At 36.6% G+C, this 20460-nt stretch overlaps 1 protein-coding gene across 2 annotated transcripts in view; it reads right to left on the reverse strand.

Annotated features, from left to right (window-relative positions):
* Positions 1 to 20460, reverse strand: part of PLXDC2 (plexin domain containing 2) — a 463014-nt gene that overhangs the window by 193575 nt on the left and 248979 nt on the right. For both annotated transcript variants that reach the window (XM_025396216.1, XM_025396218.1), the window contains one exon: positions 16135 to 16204. In XM_025396216.1, coding sequence (XP_025252001.1) covers positions 16135 to 16204 — 70 coding nt within the window. The remainder of the gene's footprint in view (positions 1 to 16134; positions 16205 to 20460) is intronic.

Here is a 20460-nt window from a genome sequence, read left to right on the forward strand (position 1 = left end):
TTTCATTCTATATGGGCTAAAATGCACTTCATTAGCATTTAAGTTAAGGCATGAAGATGGTAGTGTGACCAAATGTCATAACCAATGTGTCCTTTGTGCCCTTGATTAAAACACTGGGAAGGTTCACAAATATGTTGGAAGTGGTAGGGAAATTATTAATAAAAAATTTGGATGAAATACATATGGGCCATGAAAACCAGAGTCCCATAACAGAAATGTTACTACTAAATGTGGCCTGTTTCTTTTTCTTTTAAAACAAACTGCAAATATATTGCCTTTGGTTTTAAATTATCTACTTCATTAGGTTAAGAAATTGCTTTTTCATTGCTAGCAAGTGGCTCTTCATCAGAGATAGTATATCCAACTGCCAACAAGTCAGAGCTTAACTATTTAAACTGCATCAATTGGAGGAGGAAAAATTACATACGGTTAGAAGCTCCTATTGGATCTATAGCCACTCACCGTTTTACATACGTAGCTCAAGAAATATCTCCCTGGTCAACATCGGTATTTATTGGCTGGAAGTTATTCTCCATGGAAGGCAAATGGAATGAGAATGATGGATTGTGCTTTACTACATGGAAATGGACAACTTGGCAATTTTTTAAAATTACTCAGCAAGCTAACCATTTTAAGTAGTAATAAATTATCTTAAATATTCTCTGAGTTACAGGTAGGTCCTCAATATCTTTGAGCTAAACAGCTCACATGAACACCTCCTCTGCAAGCCAGAGTACGGAGGTGAGGGTGGTATCTGCACATTTAATATGTGCTTCTCAGATATAATTCTGGGGCCTGTGTAGACCTGCCTAGCCTTGCTACAAAGCAAAGCAGGTTTGACTCCTGTAGGAAAGAGAGGCCATGCATTTGAACTAACAACCTGAAATAGATTTGTATGTCACAAAATTCAAAACCTTTGAAATGATCTTTTTGACATTGTTTTTTCTTTTTGTTGCCTCTTCAGAATTAGGGGATCACAGAGAGTCCTTACTAATTATGAATGTATTCTTTACCCTTTAAAATTTGGAAGAAATATCTTCTATGTTCTTTTGCCTTAGATTTAGGATCCAACAGGCTCTATACGGTAGGCTTTAATCTTTGGAGAGACATTGCTTTTAATACAAGCCATGTATAAGTGGCACAGCAGTTATTCAGATTGGCACTTACATTGCTTTTTTGAAATTAACTGCTTAGGCGTGCTACAGGCTTGATTTTTCAAGGAGCTGCTACAAATGTTCACTTCAAGAATGGGTGATTTTAATGAGGTGATTGTGACAGATGCTGTCTCTTTGAATCTTGTTCTCGAAGGGGAGGAAAAAGAAAACCTTCTATGTACCATTTTGATATCTTATCCAAATGGCAACAGTAATGTGAATTTGAAGAGGCTGCCTCAAATTCTGCGTTTGGAAGAAGATGAGAGGCGCCTGTAAACCCATGCTTTGCATTTAGCAAAATGTCAAAAAGAACACGCAAAATGCCCTCATTTCCTCAAAATACATCATAACAAGCCTGGGCATAATGGTTCATGCCTGTAATCCCAGCACTTTGGGAGGCTGAGGTGGGAGGATTGCTTGAAGCAAGGAGTTTGAGACCAACCTGAACAACATAGACCCAGTCTCTACAAATTAATTAATTAATTAATTAATTAAATTTAAAAAATGAAGTAGCCAGGTGTGCTGGCTGGTGCCTAAAGTCCCAGCTATTTGAGTGGCTGAGATGGGAGGATTCCTTGAGTCCAGGAGGTCGAGACTACAGTGAGCTATGGCCACCCCGCTGCACTCCAGCCTGGGAGACAGGGTGAAACTCTGTTTTGTCAACAAGTACTAGCTAGCTTTAAATACCATCAGACCACAAACCAGTGAAAATAACAAGTATGTGTCCCCAGTGAAAAACTCAGGATAATGGAAATAAAACAGAGGTGACATTGAGCCTGATAAGAACAATATCCTGCTTTGCAGTCTAAATCTTAACTTGTCAAGCAAACCATTACAAGAAAGTAATTAGATTCTATTAAGGGATGAGTAGTGGCTTATTTTTGCCTTTTACCATTTATAGGCAGCTGTAGGAATTTATGCCTAAAACCTCTAATTGCTTTCTTGATGGTGCAAATAGCATGATTTTTGTAACTACATTTTTACTACGTAGTTCTCAGTGACCAGATGTTACATAAAGCCAGTCTGTTTCTTAAAGTGTATTTTGTTTCCGTAGGCGTGCACATTAAATAAGAGAATCATCTTGAGGGAGGTGTTGAAAAAATGACATGCCTGGCTCAAGTGTCAGAAGGTCTCAACTGTGTAGGAGCGGTGGTACCTAGAGGTACTTAGATGGGCTTTGGGTCCCCATATCCATATCACTTTCCCATGTCTCCCCAAATCAAATCATAATAATTAATTCTAAGCACCAATCTTGTATACAGTTTGAAATTTGAAACATTAGACTATGTTGCTGTTTTTACTAAAATGAATCAGAATCTTAGCAACAAAAATGTAGATGCTATGCAAATTCAGCTTAAAGATCATTTAGTAGATCATCCTTCCCCTTCCCTCACCTTCTAACTAGGTTACTGACCCTCAGCACCTCCTACATGGAAATTCCAGAGCAGGCCCTGTAAGCAGGAAACAGCTAAGGACATTTTAGAGAAACATTCCAGGCAATTCTGAGGCAGTGTCTGCAATGCATTCTAACATTTTATCAGTTCTGTCTGTGCTAGCCACCTGCTGCGCACAAACTGTTGAGAAACACAGTTGCAGTTTAGTCTATGAAAGTAAGATTTTTTTTTTAACAAAAAACCTAAATCGCATAGCACCCCCCTCCCCCTTCCACAGATGAGAGCTTGGTACTAACGGTGCCAAGCTGCTTGTAGAAATGCTGTAGAAGGTGCCATTCGACAAAACAACCCAGCAACTCTAGAGGAAAAAAGAAACTCACGCTTTTGTCCTTGACCCAGGGTTGTGCCATTTACATATTAAAAAGGCAAGATATTTATTGCCTAAGAAAGACACTGAAAGAAAGATGCCACTGGGACCATATCAAAAAGGTACCGCTTTCTTGATAGGGATACTTTTCCAGAAGCAAAACTCATGTGATTTTTTTTTTTTTTTCCTCTGCCACAGCCTTCATGAGCACCTTTAGCATCTGGTCCTGAAAGCCTTCATTGTACACATTCTTGACCAAATATAAGATAGAGGAAATTTGTGACTGTTCTATCATGCCAGCCTTTCCTTCTGTCCAAGGGTGTATCTACTAAGGGCAGCCAGCAGCTGGGTGTGGTTCTACACAGCTGTCTTTTTAGAGGAATCTCATGGTCTGGAAGTTAAGGTTTAAGGCCAGAGGCTAGTTTATTCCTTCTTGCCTAAACTAGCCTCTGGCCCTACGCCTTAACTGGGCAACTGCCTTCTACCTGCCTTCCACAAGGAATCTCGAATATTCAGAATGATTCGCCACTGTAGCTTCATGAAGGTATTACTGAGTCTTCCCATCCCACTACCCTGTTATACGGCCTGCTGTAAGGTCAGCCCAGAATGACTCTCTACTGTGGCTTCATAGAGGTGTTACTGTGTGTTCTCATGCCACCTTCCTGCTGTAAGGCTGGCTCCTGCTTTTTGGAGCCTTACTCAAAGACAGGGTGCCTCCAATCAGGACATCGTGTCCGCCAGTCTTGGCCTTCCCCATTTCTAACCCACCTCCTTTTTCGCATTGGTCTACTCTTGAAGCCCTGGTGCTTCTTGCTGCCAAATCTGTAAGACTTACGAAAACACGTACAAACCACTTAGATTTTCCTGTTTCTCCTTACTCTGGGGAATCTGTTTTTAGTTTGTAATTATAATATTGTTAATTAAATAGTTGCCAATAACATAAAAATATGTACTGGTTAATTAAATGGGGATACTTTCTATTCCTAGTGGGACTGTTACATTTCAACCAAGAATCATGAAAATCTTTTTTCTCCCCTTCTTTCACTGCAACATTCAGCAATTTGCTATTAATTCAGTTTTATCCAGAGGAAACTTGAATGTAATAAACTAGAGTTGTGGATCCCTTATTTTAGAATGGTACTCATAAGCCCCTTAATAAACAATTTAAATACTTTTTCTTAACAAAATAGGCAATTTCATGAGCAATTTATACTGCCTCAAACTCTAAAAAATTTTGTAATAAAATAATTACAAAGAAAGCTTTATACTGCATACTCTTTTAAATATTGTTAATTTTTTTTGACAAATACATATTACAAGATGCTATTAAATAAAAACAAATACATACACTGCAGAAATTATTCCTATCCATTCTTACCGATAAGAATTTTAAATATTAATGCTGTTTGAAAAGTAATACATGCACATCGTAATAATTTGAAAAGCACAGATGATTGTGAAAATTACATCTCTTTCCTATTCCTAATCTCCAGCCATCTGCCAAGTCTCTTGGGGGTTAGCACTATTAGTAGTTTCTTGTATATCTCTCTCGAGATTTTTCTGCTCACTTGGAATCATATCTATGTTTCTCCCAAATTATTTTAGAGATAGCTTATACATGTATAAGCTACATCTGTCTGTACACATACATACATATCTATGTACATATATATGTAAGTAACATTTATCTGCATCCTGTGGTGTTTTATTTTTTTTTTAATAAGCATACCTTAAGTATCTCATTCTGCTTAAAGGTCACATAGTATTCTACTCTATGGGTTCCCAGTAGTTTATTTAACCTGTCCACAACCTGAACATCCTTAACGATGGGCATTCAGGTGGTTTTCAGTCTTTAGCAGTAGATATTTTTATACACATTGTTCACACACAAAGACACCTATAAGATACATTTTTAGGAGTAGAAATCACAGTGTTAGTTATACATTTTATATTTTAGTGGATAATAATACATTGCCATCAGCAAATCTTGAGACTTTCTTTTTCTCCATACCTTAAAGAAAATATCGAGCTACAAAAGTTACTAAAAGGTTTTTAAAAAACCTTTTAAAATTGCTAAAGTAAAAACAGCATCTCTATAGTTTTAACTTGCATTTCACTTATTGGGAGTGAGGTTATGTATTAACATGTGTAACAGCCACTTATATTTCCTTTTAAAAAAATAAACTTCTAATTTTAGAATAGGTTGACATGTACAGAAAGTTGCAAAGACAGTATAGGCCTCCCACATACTCCACACCTGATTTCCCATACTACCAACATCATACATACCTTGAGAAAGGTATGATGCCTTTGTCAAAATTTTTGAAACAATATTGATATATAATTATTAGCTGAATTGATATTGAATATTGATATATAATTATTAGCTGAATTATTAACTAAATGTATTCAGATTTGTCTATGTTTACATAATGTCCTTTTGATCTTCCTGGATTCTATCCAGAATATGACATTATATTTAGCTGTTATGTTTCCTTATGTTCCTCTTAGCTGTGATAGTTTCTCAGACTTCTCCTGTTTTTGTTTGTTTGTGTGTTTGGATGGAGTTTCACTCTTGTCACCCAGGCTAGAGTGCAATGGCACAAATACTGATTGGGTATTTTGCAGTGAGGTGTAGTTTTCTCTGGTTTATTTAAAGCTTGTTTGTTTGTTTGTTTTGTTTGTTTGCAAATAATATGCCTATGTGTGGTCTTTTGGTGATCTTCTGGTTGTTTTTCTCCGAGCTTCCTAGTTTGATATCTGTCAGTTTTGGAAAGCACTCAGCTATTATTATTTCAAACATTTCTTCTTTCTCTTTTTCTTCCCTTCTGATATTCCAATTAAGTTCATGGATGTTACATCTTTTGCTATTATCCGACGGGTCTCTGATATTCTGTTGTGCTTTTGTTTTATTTTCTTTCATTCGTTTTTTCTTTGCATTTCCATTTTAGAAGTTTCTTAGTCTTTAGTATTTAGTAGGTCTGTATCTTTGGGCTATGACTCTCTTAAGGGTGTCTCTAGTGGAATAGGGTTTCCCCCTCCCTGCCTCCTACTCCCCTCCCTGGATATACCATTCCAGCTGTATTTCCCTAAAGTCTTGACTCTTGTTGACTATGAATTTTTAATTCTCCCTTATGTGAGTCTAGAAGACTCCAGGGGCTTGCTCCAGTGGGAGAAATGACTTTCCCCCAGCTAGGACAAGGCCCTAGGAAGGTCTTTGTTCTGGAGGAGGCTCCAGGTGTATTTCACAAGATTACTCTTCCCTTACTCCAGCAGAGCCATCATAGACCGTCACTGGGAGAACCTTCTGCAGTTCCTGGGGGTCAAGCCCACAGAAGTTTAAAGGTCCCCCTAAGACTAGAATCCTCAGGAGTTTCCGACCGTTAGGCTCATCCGCACTGAAATTCTAGCTTTGTGGAAGTCACATTTTAAGTATTATCAGCAATCTGTGGTTGCAGTGGCTTCTGCCCCTCCTCTGTGTGTCTCTGGATGTGCCTGTGTCTCTACATTTTGGGGACAGTGGTTTGCCTTCTGTGATGCGGTCAACTTGATTGGATCGAAGGATGCAAAGTATTGTTCCTGGGTGTGTCTGTGAGGGTGCTGCCAAAGAAGGTTAACATTTGAGTCAGCGGAATTGGAGAGGCAGACCCACCCTCAGTGGGGGTGGGCACCATCGAATCAACTGCCAGACAGGCTAGATAAAGCAGGCAGGAGAAGGTGGGAGACGCTGACTTGCTCACTCTTCTGGCCTTCATCTTTCTCCTGTGCTGGATGTTTCCTGCCCTTGAACATCAGACTCCAAGTTCTTCAGCTTTTGGACTCTTGGACTTAACACCAGCGGTTTGCCAGGGGCTCTTAGGCCTTCAGGGACAGAATGAAGACTACACTGTTGGCTTCCCTAGTTTCGAGGTTTTGGGACTCATACTGGCTTCCTTGCTCTTCAGTTTGCTGATGGCTTATTGGGGGACTTCACCTTTTGATCATGTGAGTCAATACTCCTTAATAAACTCCCCTTCATATATCCATCTATCCTATTAGTTCTGTCCCTCTACAGAACCCTGATACACCCTGCAATCTCAGCTCTCTCGTGGGTCTGATAGAAATTGTCAATTTTCAGTTTGTTTAGCTTTTTTTCAATAGAATGAGAATGACAACCTCCAAACACTTTATAATAAATACCTGAAACCAGAAATTCCTGTAATTTCTTTTGTCATTTGCTCATTGTTTAGTTGCTACATTTCTCTTTTACTTACATGAGCTCTTTATATATTAAGGAGAACAGTCCTTTCACTGTCATATGTGTTTTAAATATTTCCTTTCCCAGGTTTTTTGTTTGTTTGTTTTGCTTTGTTTTTTCCTTTTTTTTTTTTCTTTAAGTTCTGGGATACACGTATGTACAGAATGTCAGAATGTGCAGGTTTGTTACATAGGTATACATGTGCCATGGTGGTTTGCTGCACCTATCAACCTGTCGTCTAGGTTTTAAGCCCTGTATGCATTAGGTGTTTGTCCTAATGTTCTCTCTCCCCTTGTCCTCCACTCCCTGACGGGCCCCATTGTGTGATGTTCCCCTCCCTGTGTCCATGTGTTCTTATTGTTCAACTCCCACTTAGGAGTGACAACATGTGGTGCTTGGCGGTGTTTGGTTTTCTTTTCCTGTGTTAGTTTGCTGAGAATGATAACTTCCTGCTTCATCCATGTCCCTGCAAAGGACATGAACTCTCATTCTTTTTTGTGGCTGCATAGTATTCCATGGTGTATATGTGCCACATTTTCTTTATCCAATCAATCATTGATGGGCATTTGGGTTGGTTCCAAGTCTTTGCTATTGTAAATAGTGCAGCAATAAACATTCGTGTTTATGTAGAATGATTTATAATCCTTTGGAATTGCCACACTGTATTCCACAACGGTTGAACATTGATACATTCCCACCAACAGTGTAGACGCATTCCTATTTCTCCACAGCCTTGCCAGCATTTGTTGTTTTCTGACTTTTTAATAATCACCATTCTAATCAGCATGAGATGGTATCTCATTGCAGTTTTGATTTGCGTTTCTCTAATGACCAGTGATAATGAGCTTTTTTTCATGTATTTGTTGGCCACATAAATGTCTTCTTTTGAGAAATGTCTGTTCATATCCTTTGCCCAATTTTGATGGGGTTGTTTTATTCCTGTAAATTTATTTAAGTTCCTTGTAATAGTTCCCAGGTTTTTATTTCTCTTTTCTTAAGTAAGGGTATTTAAATGCCATGAATTTTTAATATATGAAAATTTTATTTTATGCATTTTTTTCAATATTTTCATTTATGGTTTCTGGGCTTTGTATCAGTCTTAGAAAAATGCTCCCAATCTCAGGATTATAAAGTAGTCCTTCTCTAGTCTTCTTCTAATGCATTGTTATATTTTATTTTTATGATAAAATAAATCAGGTTAATTTAAATAACATATTTCAAGCCTTATGGAAAATAAGAGAATTCAGAATATGAGCAGTATTATATACCAGTGGGAGAAACAAAACTCTGATAAGTAGTGTTAAAACATATGGGTACCCTTCTCTGTTAAAATAAATGAGTAGAAACCAGATTTCTACTCACTCCTTACAATCATTATTACAAGAGGACTGAAATATAAACAACATTTTTCAACTGAATTCTTGGAAGCTAGGGAATAGAAACATAAGACCAATGTCATCATTTCAAAGCAATCAGTATTAGCTCTTCCTTCCACTGCTATGTATTTCTAAAAAATTACCATCACAGTATACTTAAAATATTATATCTTGATTATCATGATAAACATTCTTTCCCTGCTAACACATAATCTTATACTTCATTTTTACATATATAATGTTCCATGACTCTTATTTTTCAAACTGTATAGAAAATGGGAGTACTCAATTATCTCCAAATTATATTATCAGTTATTAGATTTTCTTTATTTATTTTTAGAGATAACATCTTGCTCTGTCACTCTGGTTGGAGTGCAGTAGCATAATCATAGGTAACTACAGCCCTGAACTTCTGGCCTCAAGCAATCCTCCTGCCTCAGCCTCCTGAAAAGCTGGGACTACAGGAGCATACCACTATGCTCTGCTAACTGTTAAATTTTTTTTCTGAAGAGATGAAGTCTCACTGTGTTGTCCAGGTTTGTCTCAAGTTTTATTAGATTCATCTAATATAAAATAAATAGCTTAAAAAATTTCTCCAAGATAATCTTTAATTATTAAGAGGTAGAAAGGTAAAGAGTGTAAGAACAATAAACCTGGCTTATACAAATACATTGGAGTGAAGATTTGAAAAATAGTTGTGTTTTCAAGGCATTTTGGAAGAAACTAGTAATTTACCTGAAGAGATTACCATGCTTCAAAGAAGAAGAAGAAAATGAAGGGGAGAAGGAGGAGAAGGAGGAGAACAAGGAGGAAAAACAATTTTTTTCCAGAGCTTACTGACTAAAACTTCATAAACAGTACATTCATAAGTGGCACATTTTATGCTTTGCATATTTTGCTACAATTAAAATATTTTTAACGTTTTCACTCTATAATTTACATTTTTTTTTTACAAAATCTAATTGCTCTAAATTATCTTAATTTTACATTTTTTCTGGAGTCAACTAAAAGTGCTTTGAATTTTCTTTATGAGCTATTAACTAAATTGTGCTTATTTTTAAAATTAGCTTTGGAAATTGACAATAAGCCAATTAAAAGACATTTTCTTCCATTTTCTTTGCCTTCAGGAGAAGCTTCTCATTTGAACAATAATTCCAGCAGATTAAATGAAAATTTCTCTGTAGCCCTCAGGCTATTCACATCAACAAAGTAATCTAACCCCATCATAACCCCATTAGAATTAGCCAACAAAATATTTAGATCTATTTTTTTTATGACTATGTCTCAATTCCAGAGCTATATAGCTCTAAGTGAGAGCATAGTTTTTAGCTACTTTAACTTTATATCAACTGGTTTTCTGTAATGTATTAAAAAAATAGAAAAAGATCTTGAAAATAAAGGTAGTAATGAAATAATGACTACATATAGAGAAATCTGTTTCCCAGTTCAAAGGCAAAATGTTACACAGAAATTGGACTAATATTTAACTTTGCATTTGGGGTTGGATCTTGAATACATTTTTAAATTGGATTGTTAGCAATTAAATAAACCTCAAGGCTACCTGGCTGCTACCAAGGGGGATGTCCATTCCCATCCCAATCATTTCACCCTTGACTATCTTTACGCTTTGATAACTTGGCCCTACAATTCTTGCTATACAAAGGATAGAATGAATACGTGGGTATAACAATATATATGTGTTACTGATTATAATGCTTGTTACCCAGTTATAAACTATGTTGTCACAATTAGAGAAAGATTTCAAGATTCTACCATGTGTTACAAAATTGCTAAATTTTCTAAGGTTTCCAGACAGTGTCCCAGAGTCGCAAAATGTCGTCATGGGACAGTCTTTAGAGAGATTCTGAACAGCACCAAGAAGTGATAGATATAGCCATGCTGATCAAGCGGACTTCCCAAGTTATTTACATGCTATTCTACTTCCTAGACACGAATGGTTGAGCCAGTCTTTAATAGGAGCAGTTAGAGATGACAATGGGTTATGTTCCTAAACATTCCTTGAGACCCTTTCTATGCTTTATGGAGAGAAATCTAATGAATGAGGTCATCAAAGAAAACAACAGACAACCTAAAAAGACAGCACAGGCCTTAAAGAAAAAGCATTTTGAAAAGAAATAAAAGAGAAAATGTACATGTGGAGAAAAATGCAGTAATAGCGTATGCTATCTATGTAGCATTTTCTACGAAACAGGTATCATTAACATATGTTAATTAATCATCACAAAATATTTATGAACCAGGTACTTTTATTGTGCTATTTTATAGGTAAGGAAACTGAGATCAGAGAGATTAAGTCATTTGCTGAAGATCATACAGTTACGATTGGCTTGGCTTAGGAACTGATGAAGTATTCAGATTCAAAAGTCTATTTATCTTAACCTGGAAGCCTGACTCCTTCTCTAAGAAAATGCAACTCAATTTCTGGCTTAAGTAGGAATTGAGGGAGCTCTTTTGAACTCATTTCTGAAATGACCAGGGTCTAATGTCAGTCCTGCACTATTTAGTATTTCTTTCCTTTATTTTCCAGGATTGGACAATGTTAGAGCATCTGGCATACATTATTACTTTATTAATTAAATAGAGTCACTTAGATAACCTTTATTTTAAATTGGGTGATGTATTTAAGCATCTGTGTAAAATTGCTATTTATCTGAATTACTGCTGCAGTGACTAGGAAAGGCTACAAGCAAAAATATTACTGCCACTGTTTCCAAGAAAGCCTGGATCTGCTGCAAGAAGATGAATGATGTTTTCCTGGTATAAACATCCCTAGCGGAGTATTCTAGCACTAGCAATCAGTGGACACTTCAGTGGCCGTTATGGCAATGGAAGGGGATGAACCTGGAGACCTTGTTTTTACCTACACCCTCGTCTCAGCTGATCCACCTCCCCCATTCCTGTCCTCCAATCATGACTTATCCATCGTATGCCAATGCTCTGCTCTCTTTTGTTTACGTCTAATGGCCCTCTTTCATTCTACCCATGTTTCTGCCTCTTGTATTTTTCTTGCTGATTCCTATTGAGTCAACTCTTGCTCCTGGGTGCTTCCTCTCTGGGTCTCCTAATGGCTTAATTTCCAATTATGCTTCCCACCCCTGCCGCAAGGAGCCAGTGCTAATGAAATAAAGCATGTATGAACAGACATGCAGGAGAAACAAAAGTGGTTGTGAATATGCAATTCGTGAAGGACAAAACAATATAGCCTGGCACAGGGTCTCACACCTGTAATCCCAGCACTTTGGGAGGCTGAGATGGGAGGATTGCTAGAGGCTAGGAGTTTGAGAGCAGCCTGAGCAACATAGTGAGACCGCATATCTACAAAAAAATCTGAACATTAGCCAGGCATGGCGGTGCATGCCTGTAGTCCCAGCTACTTGGGGAGCCGAGGTGGAAGGATCACTTGAGCCCAGGAGGTCAAGGCTATAGTGAGCTGTGATTGTGCCACTGCACTCCAGCTGGGGTGACAGAGTAAGATCCTGTCTACAAAATAAATACATACATATATAATAATGGTCAAGCTACTGAATCTACTGCTGACACTAGACAGTTTGAGGGAGGAGTAAATTATCAAAGAAGACAGCTCAGATGAACTCTCAGGGTTTTGGAGGTCTATCTCAGAGAATTATTTAGATGCAGTAGATTAGACATCACGCAATTTATCTCTCTGTCTAGGAATCCTTGAGACTTGAGCTTGTAACTTTAAATTATTGAAGCCAGTTGGAATGGATTTACTTTCATCCAGCATCTATTTCTTTAGTATCTTCCATTCATGCATAGATCTCAGATAACCATAACCTGTGATCTCTGTTTATAATAATAATAATACAAAAAAACTCCATTCACCTTCTCCCTAGATGCAGAAAGTTAATGGATACACCACGCTTTGTTTTATGGGGTTATACACTTGAAAGAAGATGTGGTTGTTATTTACAAATCAATCATCATGAGTAATAACTAACTCTCTTCCTCTCCTAAAAAGACTTTTATTCCTGTTATTAATCAAGTCCCTATAAAGAGTATGAAATACTATTTGGGACTACAATTAAAATATTACCACTTGAAAGCCAGAACAAAGAAGGAGCTGGGAGATTTGGTAATATACTTCCTGAAAACCTAATGAAGATAACATGCATTATTATTTTTTAAAAATCTCTCTTAGTGGGAATTTAAACAGAAAAAAAACCTAATGATTATTGGCCAGATACAGGAAACTACTCCAAGTTTGAATTTTAATATACCATACTTCAAAAAATAAGATTTTTTTTCTTGGGCAGGAAACTGGTGAGCTAAGAGGCAAAGGAAGAAGGGAGATTTACATTTTACTTTTGTCTGTTTCACTTTTTAAATGTCCACGTTATTAGTTTTTCAGATATGTAAATATATTACTTAAACATTTTAGTATTTTACGTAGCAAATGAAATAAAATAGAGCTAAAATTTAAACCGCTTTCTTATGAAATCTGTAAGTAGAAACCTGTGTAGAAAGAGAAGGCAAATTGTTCTATGATCAAGGTAAGTAATACACATTCATTATTAGCTTTTAAATTCATATCACTTTTGCTTTTCAGTTTCATGTCCAACTTCCCACAATTCCCCATATTACCTTAATTAAGAATCACCATCTCTCTACATACTTACATACTGGGACCAAAATTATCTGTATAACGTGTATATCTTCTCTTCCCCATTACATAAAGTAGTAATTAACCCATCTCACATACTCCCATCTCATCACCGTAATGGTACCCATTGACGGACTCAGGTAAAAATATCATTCCTAGGATAGCTATTTGATTACAAATCAAATCCTCAAACTTAAATCTACATTTTCAAACATTTAAAAGATCACACTAGCAGGCTAATAATAAAAAAGAACCAATTAAAATATTCAGATAGAAAGAAAATAATGCAGTGTGATAGGCAAAAAACACATCTTGGTGGTATCACTAATGAAACTGTTTTGATGAAATTCACAGAGAACTAGTTTTCTAGTGCTTGAAATATTTGTATTCTGAAGTATTTTTTATCTAGAAAGATAAATGAATGCTTTCAGATTCCACTATCAGTGAACCAGAAAATAGATGATATTTCCAATTCCATTGTACATATGGATTATTGAAGCTTTTGAATATTAAAATGTTTAATAAGCAAAGATTTTATTTTTATAGTTTATAAGATAAACGACCAGATGTTTTAGCTGTAATTCACATTTTAAACTAGAAACTTAAGCTCATTCACAGTAAAATACATATACAAAGAGGGGCCATGGTAAACTATGCATATGTCTATTTTGTTAAACAACTTTCCATTTTTAAGTTGTGCTGATCTTAGCAATAAGATGAGACATTATCTTGACTTAATTTCAATGTTAAATTTGTGTCTGTGTGGAAAGAGATGGAGAGATTTCAAGGAAATATGGGAAATGGCAAAACCATGAAGTAAGATGAAGAGGATTATGGTTTAAAGCATTCCCTTTATTTATTAGCACAGCTTGGATTCACCATGAAAACATATCACTTTAATTTTTCTCACACCCAATGTAGAAACAGGTTCAAGAGGAATTTGTAAACACAAAAAGAACTGATAGTCAACAAAAGAGGCATCTTTGTGTTTCTACTTAAAACTCCCAGGCCAGGTCTATTGAGAATGGCCTGCAGTCAACTCGTGGTTTCCATTTTCCTTCCAAGACTTCTCTGGTTAAGAACCTTTTTAAGATTTGTAAGGATGGCAAGCATCTGTCAAATAGGTCTATCTGCTTATGACGTTTGTCTAGTCAATCACAGAGGAGATCCAAGAAACACTTTGAACACCAATTTTTCTGTAGTCTTAACTCTCATTTAAGACTCAGAGATGTTTGAGTTACATCATCCCCGGAAACCCATAGCTTATCATTTGTATTTTCTTTTTCTGATTTCCGTTTGTTTTTTTCTTTAGAGATAGGGTCTTTCTCTGTTGCTCAGGCTGTAGTGCAGTGGTGTGGTCATAGCTCACTGCAGCCTCAAACTCCTGGACTCAAGTGATCCTCCTGCCTCAACCTCTCAAGTAGCTGAGATTACAGGTGCATGCCACCATACCAGCTAATTATTTTATTTTATTTATTTTATTTTCAGAGATAGAGTCTTGCTCTGTCAGCCAGGCTGTAGTGCAATGGCATGACCACAGCTCGGTGCAGTCTCAAACTCCTGGCCTCAAGTGGTCCTCCTCTCTCAGCCTCCTGAGTAGCTGGGACTACAGGAGCACCCCACCATGCTTGGTTAAGTTTTTAAATGTTTTTGTAGAGATAGGGTCTCACAGTGTTGCCCAGGCTTGTCTTGAACTCCTGGGCTCAAGCAATCCTCCTTCCTGGGCTTCCAAAGTAGCTGGGACTACAGGTGTGAGCCACTGTACCTGGGCATATTTCATCACTTATATTTCCTAAGCAATTCCTCACATTCTGCTTCACTTTACCTAATATTTCACTAAGCTACACAACTCTAAGGCAGAGGTGGACTTATTTACCATCACTCAGAGTAGGTGCTCAAAACACTTCCATTTACTTGTTGATATTTCTGATTACAAATCTTCTTCTTCTGAATCCTAAGTACCTTCTAGGTCTTATATTAAAGTATGGCAAAAAAAAAAAAAATGGCGATGCTTAACATGGTTTCCACACCATCCAAAAGACCCCTGGTAAGAGTCAGTGAAGGAAAGAGACTCTGTCTATGGTGCTTTGGGCATAGATGCTCACAGCCTCTTTGTACATCTATAGAATTTCTTTTAATTTCTTCTTTACTTACTGTTCCATTTTTATGTGTTTTTCTCCTTCTTCCCTACCCCTGCATCATAAAGCCTACAGGGATATTCCCTGGCATTTTGCTTATCGCTTCTAGTAGCACTTGAAGACTAAAATATTTCTGACTTCTGAGATACACAATAAAGAATGATAATTACTTTGCTAGGATATTGCTAATCTCTAAACTAACCTCTAAGCTGGTGGAGAAAAATAAAATTTAAAACATTTGAGCTGGATTTCAGCCTTTATTTGAAGACTCTCAAATGAGTTGTCAATCAAAATAGGTAACACTCAAGGAAAAAAATGATCAAAGCTAATGTGCATATGGTTGTGTGTTTTTGTGTATACATATGTGTGTATATATATGTACATATATTTTATATGTTTATATATATTTATATATTATATAGGTTTATATATATATTTTACATATTTTATATATGTACATATATATAGCAAATATATACATTAAAAGAAAATTAAGATCACCAGCAGCTTCATTAAGCAGCCTTTCTTTCTAGCTCTATTCCAACTTCTGCCATGTGGACAGTCTTACCAAACTACCAAAAAGGAATTAAAATTTGGAAGAAAAGCAGAGGTGATCTAGGTTGAAAATTATTATAAATACTTTTTTTTTCTGCTGAGAAGTTTTCCAATAACAATACCCTTTGTTTGGTTTTATTTATACCTATGGCTTTGTGATAAAACACAATGGTTTTATCAATAAATACCCATCTTGAAATATAGAGTACATTAAAAATAACTGCAGTCAAACCATAGATTACTTAAGGTGAATGGGTAGAAAACCACTTACCCCCAGTCGCTACCGTGATTTCACGTAGGAAGTGGCCATAAAATGGAAAATCGAAGGACAGATTCACTCTCTGCAAAAAACAACACCAGAGAAGAAAATCAATAATATGTACCATAGTAAATGTGAAATGAAGAGTCTTTCACTTAAAACAAAAATGATGCTTCTACTTTACCCCGCAATTATTATAGTTTGCTTTTAAAACCTGAGTCCTCGGTAGTACTAAATAATATAATATTTTTTTTCTGGTAATTAAAAGTTTGAAGTATGTGAAAAGAAAAAAGTTAACATCACCACTGCATTTTAGTTGTCCACTGAGTAATCAGTTCAGTCTTGATGATAGGCAACTTATTCTGAGGTTCTTTTTAGTTTGACTAGTTCCTCCAAAAATAGTAGAGCATGTTATGTCAAGATTTCATTGGATTAAAAATCAAAAGCGATTTTATGTTACATCATTACATATTTAATTTGTTTTATGTACATCCCATAATGAAAAGCAGTTTCATGGAAGATGTCTTGCACCAATGGATCTAGACCTAGAGACTTTTTTTTTTTTTTGAGTCAGAGTTTCACTCTTTTCCCCAGGCTGGAGTGTAGTGACACAATCTCAGCTCACTGAAACCTCTGTCCCCCTGGGTTCAAACAATTCTCTTGCCTAAGCTTCCCAAGTAGCTGGGATTACAGGCACCTGCCACCATGCCAGACTAATTTATTATATTTTTAGTAGAGATGGGGTTTCGCCATGCTGGCCAGGCTGGTCTCGAACTCCTGACCTTAGGTGATCCACCTGCCTCAGCCTCTCAAACTGCTAGGATTACAGGCATGAGCCACGACGCTCGGCTGACCTGCAGACATTTTTATCTTTCAAATACAATCAGCTCTCCAAATTTAGTGTATTATGTCCACTCTTAAAAATACAAGAGCTGTAGGATAAACAATATTGGTTACTGGAGAGCTACTTTTACTTGGTTTGGAGTACATTACAGATATTTAGGGAGACAGTTCCTAGATTGCACCCTTTGTTTTCATAAAATGGGGCCACGAGCTTTAGCTCTTAGTATTTAACTACACAGGTATATAGTGCCTATTTTAAAAAATATATATACATATATATGTATGTATAAAAATGTTAAATATATATTTATATATATGTGTGTGTACATATATCTGTTAAAATCCAAAACATAAAAAAACCTAATCTTTGTTATATGTTTGAAATGATATTAAGTAGATATATTATTATTAGACAAGAAACAAGAGAAACACTAAAAGTAATGGCAAAAACCGCAATTACTTTTGCACCAATCAAATATAATACAGATGATCACCTGAAATAGAAGTATCCAGAGGGAAAGTAATTAGTTGGTTGAGAGCCCAACAGCACACATGTACAAACTACCTATAAAAACAGGCTATTACATTAAAATTCCACAATTGCTATATTGTATCTCTCCCAATATACAAATTTTAAAAGTAGAAAAGTGTATCTAGATTGAATTTAGCTTTTTCCAATTTTGCAAATGATTGCTTTTTTATAGCTATCACGATTTCTAATGACTTATTTGACACGAAATTAATCACTCAAAATTTAAAGCAACTTTCAATTAGATTTTCTTTTTAATGCAAGCCTCATCTTTATAAAAGATTTATGATCATTTTTATTTTGTGCTGACTAACAGGAACAGCAAAACTCATTTTCATGGAGCTAACTGAAATAAGTGGTCACTAAGAACCCTAAAATGAAGGAAGGATTCAATGGCAGGATCATTTATCTCAAACATGTCAGGAATAATTTTATAAAAGCACTTGCTCAATATATTGTTTTTCATCATCCTAATTTATTTCCATGCTCATCAGTAAATTGGTAAAATTTACCTTATGCATTCTCACTTTTAGAGTTAGAGTTTGATTTAAACATATGTCTCTAATGAACCCTAACAATTACCACCAAATATGAACCAAAAGACTAGGATATGAGTTTCTCAGTTACTGTATTTAAATATGTTTGGAATTAGATTAGGATACAGGGATACAGATTTAAGCTAAAGACCTTTTCTTGAGGACAAATAGATCTTCAAAGGAAATTTGCAAATACATCAATAATTCTGACTGAAAAGGTTCCCTGTTGAAATGACAAGTTTTCCTTAGTTACCACTTATTGCCTGCTTCACTCTGATACGGAATCACGATGGCAATCTAGGAAGATACTGTCTGCTAAACAGTTGTGTAATCCATTCATTTCTTGCCAGTCACTACTGATACTCTTCTCCAAACATCGGTCACTATCATTGCAATAACTTCCTCATATGTGTCATGGCTCTATTTCTCTTTAAATTCATTCTGTATGCGAGGGCCTCAACTCCCAGGCCACAGGCCATGGCCTGTCAGGAACTGGGCTATGCAGCAGGCAACCCAGGGAAGCTTCGTCTGTATTTACAGCTGCTCCCCATGGCTTGCGTTACCACCTGAGCTCTGCCTCCTGTCAGATCAGCAGTGGCAGCATTAGATTCTCATAGGAGTGTGAACCCTATTGTGAACTGCACTGGGAGGGATCTAGGTTGCATGCTCCTTATGATATCTAATGCCTGATGATCCATCACTGTCATCCATTACACCCAGGTGGGACCTTCTCATTAAAGGTAAACAAGCTCAGGACTCTCACTGATTTTATATTATGGTGAGTTGTATAATCATTGCATTATATATTATAATGTAATAATAATAGAAATAAAGTGCAAAATAAAGGTAATGTGCTTGAATCATCCCAAAACCATCTCCTCCTACCCTCTGTGGAAAAACTGTCTTTCATGAAACTGGTTCCTGGTGCCAAAATGGTTGGGGCTTGCTGCTGTATATTACCTAGCATATCACTCCCCCACTTGAAATCATTCAATCTAGAATTCCATTCTCACTGAGAGTCATGCCAACAAGGTGAACATGAGTTCTAGAGCACACCATGAACTAGTCCCTGCTATTTGACAACTTTCGCCCTCATACTCTCTGCTCCAGTCAGCCATAGGCAACATCTTTTAGTTCCTTGCACTTGCTACCCTTAGCTCTTGTCTGTGGTACAGATACGTGACATCCCTTCTGATGACAATATTCTCTCAATCTTGGTCAGTCATGGCTTCCATATTCTTCAAGCCTTGGCTTAGCTTGGATTACCCCTAAAGCCAATCTTGATTTAAGGACTTAGGGGCAGACAGTTTATTTGGACGGTGATCCCAGATGACACTTGCTCAAGGAACTAGGAAAAGTGAGACAAGGAAAAAGGAAAAAAAAAAACAATAGCAGGTATAATATTGGACATGTTATCATTATAACCGATTGGGCCTCAGTCCCGATGGACTGAGCAACAGTAGAGAACAAAACAAAACAAAACAAAACAAAACAAAACAAAACAAAACAAAAACATGCCTCAGAATCATTTAACCGGAGGTCAGGAGGCTGGGACATTCATCTTTCTAATCCTACAGGAAGGACTTTGTGATTAATTGGACTTAAAAATTTGGAGTGAGTGAGAGACATCTGGAGTCAAGCACAGATTTCTAAGATTTCTAGCTGATTGACTGGTGAACCATAGTGTCACCAACTGAGATTATGAATGCAGGAAGAAGGGCCATTTTGGATAGCTGTAAGAAAACTTGCTGTGTCACTAATTAGTTATGCATCCTTTAATTAAATAATAAATGACCCCAAATAGTATATAAAACAAAGGACTCTTCTGCAACCAAAGTGGCTAACAGAACCATGGGCATTGTCATAAAAAGCAATGTCAATGAAAAAATCACAGCGCTTTGGGAGGCTGAGGTGGCGGATCACGAGGTCAGGAGATTGAGACCATCCTGGCCAACACAGTGAAACCCCATCTCTACTAAAAACACAAAAAATTAGCTGGGCGTGGTGGTGGGCACCTGTAGTCCCAGCTACTCCGGAGGCTGAGGCAGGAGAATGGCATGAACCTGGGAGGCGGAGCTTGCAGTGAGCTGAGATCGTGCCACTGCACCCCAAACTGGGCAACAGAGCAAGACTCTATCTCAAAAAAAAAAAAAGAAAAGAAAAGAAAAGAAAAAAGAAAAGAAATGTAATACTGAAGCAATGGTGTATTTACTACAGCTTAAACATTATGTGCTCTTGGATTTCATCCTTAAAAAATATTTAACATGAAAGAAAAAGAAATATTCAAGAAAATGGTGGTGGGAAGACCCAACAAATGGATTAAGAGTCTTGACAAAATAGAAAATAAAAACTCTGAAGTAAAATATTAAAGAACATAAAAGGCATAAATAAAATCAACTGAATTTGCTAACTACTTTCTTAAAATCTATG

This window comes from Theropithecus gelada, chromosome 9, assembly GCF_003255815.1.
Source record: "Theropithecus gelada isolate Dixy chromosome 9, Tgel_1.0, whole genome shotgun sequence".
NCBI classification, from domain to species: domain Eukaryota; kingdom Metazoa; phylum Chordata; class Mammalia; order Primates; family Cercopithecidae; genus Theropithecus; species Theropithecus gelada.